Source organism: Schistocerca americana, chromosome 1, assembly GCF_021461395.2.
Source record: "Schistocerca americana isolate TAMUIC-IGC-003095 chromosome 1, iqSchAmer2.1, whole genome shotgun sequence".
Lineage (NCBI taxonomy): Eukaryota > Metazoa > Arthropoda > Insecta > Orthoptera > Acrididae > Schistocerca > Schistocerca americana.
Window position 1 is genome coordinate 1,159,935,432 of NC_060119.1, and position 10,231 is coordinate 1,159,945,662.

Here is a 10,231-nt window from a genome sequence, read left to right on the forward strand (position 1 = left end):
ATGGACCATTAGAAGTCTTTTTGTTATATTCTGGAATTCTCCACTGGTGGGGCTATCCACTTGTAGGGGTACATAAAGCAAGACCAGTCGTGGGTTCGAACGTCAGTTTCATATCCATGACGAAGGGAACAGGGAAGTGATACACTGACTGAATATAAATCGAAACTAAGGTGGGAAAAGTGTGTAAAGTGTACTTAGTGTATTTGTTAGTAAAACGTTCATTTGATTTATATTTTAGACCATGCCCAAACGTTAAACAGGAGGAGATCTCACCAGTTCTGAAGCAAAACGGCGAAAACATAAAGAACAGCGGAAAAACGAAACAGACGAAGAACGCAAAGCGCGCTTAAGTCCCAACGAACGTCGTTGGACACTGAGCACCGTGAGAAGCAGAGCAACCGCAGGGCAACGAACTGAACCGACTGAAGAATCAGTAATTATGACACAATGTTATAATACAAGATTGTGAAGTCAAGCCAATCACGAAAATGTCACCCTACGAGAAGCGCGGACGAGGACGAGTAAACACTACAACCTAACAAATGAAGTATTCCACTGTACTACGACCCGACGAAAGAATATAACAAACACACATATGTCGTAATCGGAAAAATGATTAACATCTGCCAAATTTGCAGCGTGAAAAAAATTCAGTAGAGAAACCCCAGGATTCTGCTGCATGAAACGCACAATTCGATTACCATCACTGAAAGCACCTCCGCAGGAATTTTTACGTTACATGACCGAGGAAACTCTAGAAAACTTTCTGAAACTTTCTTCAAAGTATAAAAGTGTACAGCGCCTGCTTAGAACTGATTTCTTCCAGTGTCACTTCGATCAACACTAACAGATATAAACTCGATTATGTTTTTCCCACCAAAGGACAAATCTGTCACAATATGGTATCATTACTACCATTACCCAACGAAGGTCATAAATTTCTGAAAGTACATTTCATCGGAAATGAAGAAAATGAAATGGATCAATGATGCACTGAGATGAGAAGTACTCCAAGATCTACTGAGGTTCTTAGACAAATACAATCGACTGATTCAAATATTCAAGGGTGATCGTCAAACAGCTAACGAATAACATCATCGAAGCCGAACCTATGACTGGATAGTACAAAGGACACTCCTTGAGCGAAGATGGGTACCTCAACTGATACACAGATCAAAAAAAGTTTTACATCACTCTGGTTCCAGAACTCCTGAAGATAGACGTTGACTGTGGATATTGTAGCAAAGACACAGTCCATTTGACTGTTCAGAGATGTCACTAAACCCGCCCAAAGATGTAAACAACTTTGCATGAGCAGCGCCTATTAGACGGAGGGGTCCGACAGCCGATTAGTTCCAGTCATTCTACCAGGAAGGAGGTACACGGCTCGTGTTGTCTGTAGTTCAACCACTGTCAATACCGCGGTTAGATCGCGTCCGCATTGTTACTTTGTGCCAGGAAGGGCTCTCACCAAGGGAAGTGTCCAGACGTCTCGGAGTAAACGAAAGCGATGTTGTTCGCACATGGAGATTCAGAGAGAGACAGGAAATGTCGATAACATGCCTCTCTCAGGCCGCCCAAGGGCTACTACCGCAGTAGATGACCGCTACCTACGGATTATGACTCGGAGAAACCCTGACACCAACGCTGCCATGTTGAATAATGCCTTTCGTGGATCCACAGGAAGGCATGTTACGACACAAACTATGCGTAATACGCTGCGTGATGCGCAACTTAACTCCCGACGGCCATGGGAGGTCCATCTTTGCAGCCACGACACCATGCAGCGAGCTACAGATGGGTCCAACAACAAGCCGAATGGACCGCTCAGGTTGGCATAACGTTCTCGTCACCGATGAGTGTCGCGTATGTCTTCAACCAGACAATCGTCGGAGACGTGTTTGGAGGAAACCCGGTGAGGCTGAACGCCTTGGACACACTGTCCAGCAAGCGTAGCAAGGTGGAGATTCCCTGCTGTTTTGGGGTGGTTCAAAAATGGCTCTAAGAACTATAGGACTTAACATCTGAGGTCATCAGTCCCCTAGACTTAGAACTACGTAAACCTAACTAACCTAAGGACATCACACAAGTCCATACCCGAGGCAGGATTCGAACCTGCGACCGTAGTAGCAGCGCGGTTCCGGACTGAAGCGCCTAGAACCACTCGGCCACACCGGCCGGCTTTTTGGGGTGGCATGGAAGGAGCCGTAATGGCTGTACGATACGTGAATGCCATCCTCCGAACGGTAGTGCAACCATATCGGCAACATATTGACGAGGCATTCGTGTTCATGGACGACAATTCGCGCCCACATCGTGCACATTTTGTGAATGACTTCCTTCAGGATAAAGACATCACTCGAGTAGAGTGGCCAGCATGTTCTCCAGACATGAACCCCATCGAACATGCCTGGGATAGACTGAAGTGTGCTGTTTATGGACGACGTGACCCAACAACCACTCTGAGGGATCTACGCCGAATCGCCGTTGAGGAGTGGGACAATTTAGACTGACAGTGCCTTGATGAACTTGTGGATAGCATGCCACGACGAATACAGGCATGCATCAATGCAAGAGGACGTACTACTGGGTATTAGAGGTATAGGTGTGTACGCTAGTCTGGACCACCATCTATGAAGGTACAACATGCAATGTGTGGTGTTCATGAGCAATAAAAATGGCGGAAATGATGTTTATGTTGATCTCAGTTCCAATTTTCTGTACAGATTCCGGAACTCTCGGAACCGAGGTGTTTTTGATGTATGTATTTACTATTTTAACACAGCGCTTCCTACAACTACACTGAGGTGACAAAAAGTCGTGGGGTAGCGATATGCTCATATACAGCTGGCGGTAGTGCATTGGCGAAGTTGGTATTTGCGCTGATGTGATCCTTGTGAAAACGTGGGCGACGTGATTACGGCCGCAAGATGGCAATTAACGAACTTTGAACGCGGAATAATACTAGGACCTAGACGCATAGGACACTCCATTTCGGAAATCGTTAGGTGATTCAGTATTCTGAGATCTACAGTGTCAAGAGCGTGCCGAGAATACCGAAGTTCAGGCATTACCTCACACCACGGATAACGTAGTGGCCGACGGCCTTCACTTAACGACAGACAGCAACGGCGTTTGCATAGAGTTGTCAGTGCTAAAAAACAAGCGACACTGCGCGAAATGACCGCAGAAATCAGCGTGGGACGTACAAATAACGTATCCGTTAGGACAGTGCGACGGAATTTGGCGTTAACGCACTATGGCAACAGACGACCGATGCGAGTGCCTTTGATAACAGCGCGATATCGCCTGCAGCGGCTTTCGTGGGCTCGTGACCATATACGAGGTGCATTCAAGTTCTAAGGCCTCCGATTTTTTTTCTCTGGACTGGAAAGAGATAGAAACATGTGCATTGTTTTAAAATGAGGCCGCGTTCATTGTCAATACGTCCCAGAGATGGCAGTACCGTACGGCAGATGGAATTTTACCGCCAGCGGCGAGAATGAGAACTGTTTTAAATACTTAAAATGGCGACGTTTTCCTTACTTGAACAGTGTGCAATCATTCGTTTTCTGAATTTGCGTGGTGTGAAACCGATTGAAATTCGTCGACAGTTGAAGGAGACATGTGGTGATGGAATTATGGATGTTTCGAAAGTGCGTTCGTGGGTGCGACAGTTTAATGAAGGCAGAACATCGTGTGACAACAAACCAAAACAACCTCGTGCTCGCACAAGCCAGTCTGACGACATGATCGAGAAAGTGGAGAGAATTGTTTTGGGGAATCGCCGAATGACTGTTGAACAGATCGCCTCCAGAGTTGGCATTTCTGTGGGTTCTGTGCACACAATCCTGCATGACGACCTGAAAATGCGAAAAGTGTCATCCAGGTGGGTGCCACGAATGGTGACGGACGACCACATGGCTGCCTGTGTGGAATGTTGCCAAGCAATGTTGACGTGCAACGACGGCATGAATGGGACTTTCTTTTCGTCGGTTGTGACAATGGATGAGACATGGATGCCATTTTTCAATCCAGAAACAAAGCGCCAGTCAGCTCAATGGAAGCACACAGATTCACCGCCACCAAAAAAATTTCGGGTAACAGCCGGTGCTGAAAAAATGATGGTGTCCATGTTCTGGGACAGCGAGGGCGTAATCCTTACCCATTGCGTTCCAAAGGGCACTACGGTAACAGGTGCATCCTACGAAAATGTTTGAAAGAACAAATACCTTCCTGCACTGCAACAAAAACGTTCAGGAAGGGCTGCGCGTGTGCTGTTTCACCAAGACAACGCACCCGCACATCGAGCAAAAGTTACGCAACAGTTTCTTCATGATAACAACTTTGAAGTGATTCCTCATGCTCCCTACCACCTGACCTGGCTCCTAGTGACTTTTGGCTTTTTCCAACAATGAAAGACACTCTCCATGGCCGCACATTCAACAGCGGTGCTGCTATTGCCTCAGCGATTTTCCAGTGGTCAAACCAGACTCCTAAAGAAGCCTTCGCCGCTGCCATGGAATCATGGCGTCAGCGTTGTGAAAAATGTGTACGTCTGCAGGGCGATTACCTCGAGAAGTAACGCGAGTTTCATCGATTTCGGGTGAGTAGTTAATTAGAAAAAAAATCGGAGGCCTTAGAACTTGAATGCACCTCGTAGGTTGGACCCTAGACGACTAGGTAATCGTCGTGGACTGGTCAGATGAGTCCAGATGTTAGTTGGTAAGAACTGATGATACGGTTGAGAGGGGCACAGACCCCGTGAAGTCACGTACCCAAGCTGTCAACAAGGCACTCTGCAAGATGGTGGTAACTCCCCTGGGTCCCCTGGTCCAACTGAACCAATCATTGAGTGGAAATGATTATGTTTGACTACTTGGAGGCCATTTGCGACTTAGTCATTGACTTCATGTTCCCAAACAACGTTGGAATTTTTGCAGATGACATAGTTCGCTACTGGTTTGAAAAACATTATGGACAAATCGAACGAATGATTTGGCCACCCAGAGCACTTGACCTGAGTCCCATCGAACATTCATGGGACCTAAGCGAGACGTTATTTCGAGCACAGAATCCTGTACTGGCAACGCAGTCGCAATTATGGCCGACTGTAGTGCCAGCTCGATGCAGTCATGGACTGTGCGGCTGGTCCCGGCGGAGGTTCGAGTCCTCCCTCGGGCATGGGTGTATGTGTTTGTCCTTAGGACAATTTAGATTAAGTAATGTGTAAGCTTAGGGACTGATGACCTTAGCAGTTGAGGTCCCATAAGATCTCACATACACACACACACACACACACACACACACACACACACACACACACATTTTTTTGTAGTGCCAGCAGATCTCAGTATTTCTGCAGGGGATTTCCAACGACTTGTTGAGTCCACGCCACGTCGATTTGCTGCACTACGCTGTTCAAAAGGAAGGTCCGACACGATATTAGGATGTACCCCAGGACTTTCTTCGCCTTAGTGCACAATCGTATTAGTATCCCTCTACTGAGCGCTTTCAGATGCTTTTCTATCCCGTTGCCACTTATTTCGATGCCAGCCTTTTTGCCGTTCGTGCGGCGAGCTAAATGAGGTACAGCAGTCCGATCTTCTTCTGACCGAGCAAGGTGGCGCAGCGGTTAGCAAACTGGACTTGTATTCACGAGGTCGACGGTTGAAACTCGCGTCCGGCTGTGCTGTTTAAGGTTTTCCACGATTTCCCTAAATTGATTGAGGTAAATGCCGGCATGGTTCCTGTGAAAGGGCACTGCCGACTTCCTTCCCCATCCTTCCATAACTCAATGGGACCGATGACCTCGCTGTTTGTCGGCCGGGGTGACCGAGCGGTTCTAGGCGCTACAGTCTGCAACCGCGCGACCGCTACAGTCGCAGGTTCGAATCCTGCCTCGGGCATGGATGTGTGTGATGTCCTTAGGTTAGTCAGCTTTAAGGGGGGTTGGACGTCAAACAGACCGACTTCGACAAGGAGAGGCACGACAGGACATTTTAATTTGCACTGTCTATACTTTTACAAATAAATTCATAAAACTTTGTCAGCATGACCAGGAAGGATTCAGAATTCACACTCATACCAGTGGAAGTTCGAAAACATAACGTAATAATTTTCTTCACATGTGAAATTTCATTATTTTTTTCACTTACTAATGGCAGCATTTGTTTCTATAGGTACACTTTTCTTCATAAGCAAGAGAGATTCTTCGATGAATTTTGCACAGCTTACAAACCATACTTACAGGTGTATGAAACTCTAGAATTTATTTAATCTATGGAAAAATGAATGGGCTGTTACGTTTTAAACTTCGTGTTTAGAGAAAACTCGAATTTTATAGTTAATTATCGCAATTTTTACCATAGGTTTTAACAGATTTCGGAAATTCTAGAGTTTCATACACCTGTAAGTATGGTTTGTATGCTGTGCAAAATTCATCGAAGAATCTCTCTTACTTATGAAGAAAAGTGTACCTACAGCAAACAAATGCAGCCAATACCAAGTGAAAAAATGATGAAATTTCACATGTAAAAAAAATTTGTTTTGTTATGTTCTTGCACTTCCACTGGTTTGAGTGTGAATCCTGAATCCTTCCTGGTCATGCTAACAAAGTTTTATGAAGTTATTTACAAAAGGATAAACAGTGCAAATTAAAATGTCCTGTGGTGCCTCTCCCGCTCCAAGTCGGGACGTTTCACGACCTACCTCCCTTAAGTAGTTCTAAGTTCTAAAAATGGTTCAAATGGCTCTGAGCACTATGGGACTTAACATCTGAGGTCATCGGTCCCCTAGAACTTAGAGCTACTTAAACCTAACTAACCTAAGGACATCACACACATCCATGCCGGAGGCAGGATTGGAACCTACGACCGTAGCAGACTGTAGCGTCTAGAACCGCTCTGCCACTCCGGCCGGCTCTAAGTTCTAGGCGACTGATGACCTCAGAAGTAAAGTCCCACAGTGCTCAGAGCCATTTGAACCATTTTTTGAACCTCACTGTTCGGTCCCCTCCCCCGAATCATCCAAACAAGCAACCTTCTACTATGAACCATTTTTGGGAAAAGATGTTTAGTATTTCGGCCTTTTACTGTCTTCCACTGTCTCAGCGCCATTATCGTCACGTAGTGTCTGAACAGATGACTTCGACCATTTAGTGATTCAACAAAAGACAAAAATTTCTTAGGGCTCTCTGTTGAGTCGCTTTCGAATGCTTTCAAAGCTTCACGCATGGTTCTCCTATCACTAATTATGGCTTTTGGCTGTCTCTGAGGCTTTGGCTACGTTTCATCTACATACATACTCCGCAATCCAGCATACGGTGCATGGCGGAGGGTACCTCGTACCACAACTAGCATCTTCTCTTCCTGTTCCACTCCCAAACAGAACGAGGGAGTAATGAACGCCTATATGCCTCTGCACGAACCCTAATCTATCTTATCTTATCTTGGTGGTCTTTCCGCGAAATGTAAGTTGGCGGCAGTAAAATTGTACTGCAGTCAGCCTCAAATGCTGGTTCTCTAAATTTCCTCAGTAGCGATTCACCAAAAGAACGCCTCCTTTCCTCTAGAGACTCCCACCCGAGTTCCTGAAGCATTTCCGTAACACTCGCGTGATGATCAAACCTACCAGTAACAAATCTAGCAGCCCGCCTCTGAATTGCTTCTATGTCCTCCCTCAATCCGACCTGATAGGGATCCCAAACGCGCGAGCAATACTCAAGAATAGGTCGTATTAGTGTTTTATAAGCGGTCTCCTTTACAGATGCACCACATCTTCCCAAAATTCTACCTATGAACCGAAGACGACTATCCGCCCTCCCCACAACTGCCATTACATGCTTGTCCCACTTCATATCGCTCTGCAATGTTGTTGTTGTTGTGGTCTTCAGTCTGGTTTGATGCAGCTCTCCATGCTAATGTATCCTGTGCAAGCTTCTTCATCTCCCAGTACCTACTGCAGCCTACATCCTTCTGAATCTGCTTAGTGTATTCATCTCTTGGTCTCCCTCTACGGTTTTTACCCTCCACACTGCCCTCCAGTACTAAATTGGTGCCCGCATCTCGTGGTCGTGCGGTAGCGTTCTCGCTTCCCACGCCCGGGTTCCCGGGTTCGATTCCCGGCGGGGTCACGGATTTTCTCTGCCTCGTGATGGCTGGGTGTTGTGTGCTGTCCTTAGGTTAGTTAGGTTTAAGTAGTTCTAAGTTCTAGGGGACTGATGACCATAGATGTTAAGTCCCATAGTGCTCAGAGCCATTTTTTTGAACTAAATTGGTGATCCCTTGATGCCTCAGAACGTGTCCTACCAACCGATCCCTTCTTCTGGTCAAGTTGTGCCACAAACTCCTCTTCTCCCCAATCCTATTCAATACCTCCTCATTAGTTACGTGATCTACCCACCTAATCTTCAACATTCTTCTGTAGCACCACATTTCGAAAGCTTCTATTCTCTTCTTATCCAAACTATTTATTGTCCATGTTTCACTTTCATACATGGCTACATCCCATACAAATACTTTCAGGAACGACTTCCTGACATTTAAATCTATACTCGATGTTAACAAATTTCTCTTCTTCAGAAACGCTTTCCTTGCCATTGCCAGTCTACATTTTATATCCTCTCTACTTCGACCATCATCAGTTATTTTGCTCCCCAAATAGCAAAACTGCTTTACTACTTTAAGTGTCTCATTTCCTAATCTAATTCCCTCAGCATCACCCGACTTAATTCGACTACATTCCATTATCCTCGTTTTGCTTTTGTTGATGTTCATCTCATACCCTCCTTTCAAGACACTGTCCATTCCGTTCAACTGCTCTTCCAAGTCCTTTGCTGTCTCTGACAGAATTACAATGTCATCGGCGAACCTCAAAGTTTTTATTTCTTCTCCCTGGATTTTAATACCTACTCCAAATTTTTCTTTTGTTTGTTTTACTGCTTGCTCAATATACAGATTCAATAACATTTGCAATGTTACGCCCAAATATTTAATCGACGTGACTGTGTCAAGCGCTACACTACTAATGGAGTATTCAAACACTACAGGATTATTTTTCCTATTCATATGCATTAATTTACATTTATCTGTATATCTATATATATATATTATATTATATTATCTATAGTATTATATTATATTATCTATATACATATTATCTATGTATTATCTATATTTAGAGTTAGCTGCCATTCTTTACACCAATCACAAATCCTGTCCAAATCATCTTGTATCCTCCTACAGTCACTCAATGACGACACCTTGCCGTACACCACAGCGTTTATATTTGCAATGAAGTTGTCTTGACTTTCGTGTTCGTCAAAGCTACCCGGCTGTGCCTGCAGCTCCGGACTGCTTGGGTAACGAGCCTCACTTCACATTGCCGCCGCTGGCGAGAACCATCCCACCTCGCCGGCGCCGGCGCCTACGGAACAAGGCAGCACACCAGAGCCCACAATGGCGGCGGCGAAAGTGTCGGAAGCGAGTCGGGTCCCGGCGCGGTGTTCCGGGACGCTCTCTCCTCTCCGCAGCCGTGAAAAACGCGAGGCGCTGCGCCGCGCCGATCCTCTGCTGCCGGCAGACTTTCCTGCGGTACGGGCAGCGGCGCAGGGGCGCGCGGGGGACGCGCCTACCTGCCGCAAAAACAAAACACGGTGCAGCGGGGGACGGGCCGCCGCCAGCGCGCTAGCGAAGCGCGGCCTGGTTGTTGACATTGTAAACGTTTGAAAGGAGCCGGAATGCTCCTGCACAAAGAGCGAAAATAGAACTCATCACCACGTTCACTTTCAGAGATTAGACACGACTCTTAGTGCCTGTATTGGTGGTCAGTCTTATTATTACAATATCTTCTTCGGTCTTCCAAGTATTCTTTTTTTCATGTGACACATATTTCGTGGCTTGTAATGGTAACCGCCACCCTGACATTATTCCCCGCTGTACATACATATAGTTCCCTATTCATTAATTATACTGAATGTTAGTTCAGTTTTAAACTTATTTGTAATACCTTCATTCGTTGTTTATCCATTCACAGCTTTAAAGACTCTCGTTTTAGACACACACATATATACATTACTGGCCATTAAAACTGCTACACCAAGAAAAAATGCAGATGATAAATGGGTATTCATTAGACAAATATATTATACTACAACTGACATGTGATTACATTTTCACGCAATTTGGGTGCGTAGATCCTGAGAAATCAATACCCAGAACAACCACCTCTG

At 45.5% G+C, this 10,231-nt stretch overlaps 1 protein-coding gene across 1 annotated transcript in view; it reads right to left on the bottom strand.

Moving 5' to 3' along the window:
* The window catches only part of LOC124597728, a 151,445-nt gene extending 141,730 nt beyond the window's left edge, over window positions 1–9,715 (bottom strand). Inside the window, exon 1 of the mRNA XM_047135956.1 lies at window positions 9,381–9,715. Within this exon, the coding sequence (XP_046991912.1) occupies window positions 9,381–9,715 (335 nt within the window). The remainder of the gene's footprint in view (window positions 1–9,380) is intronic.
* Between the last annotated feature and the right edge of the window lie 516 nt (window positions 9,716–10,231).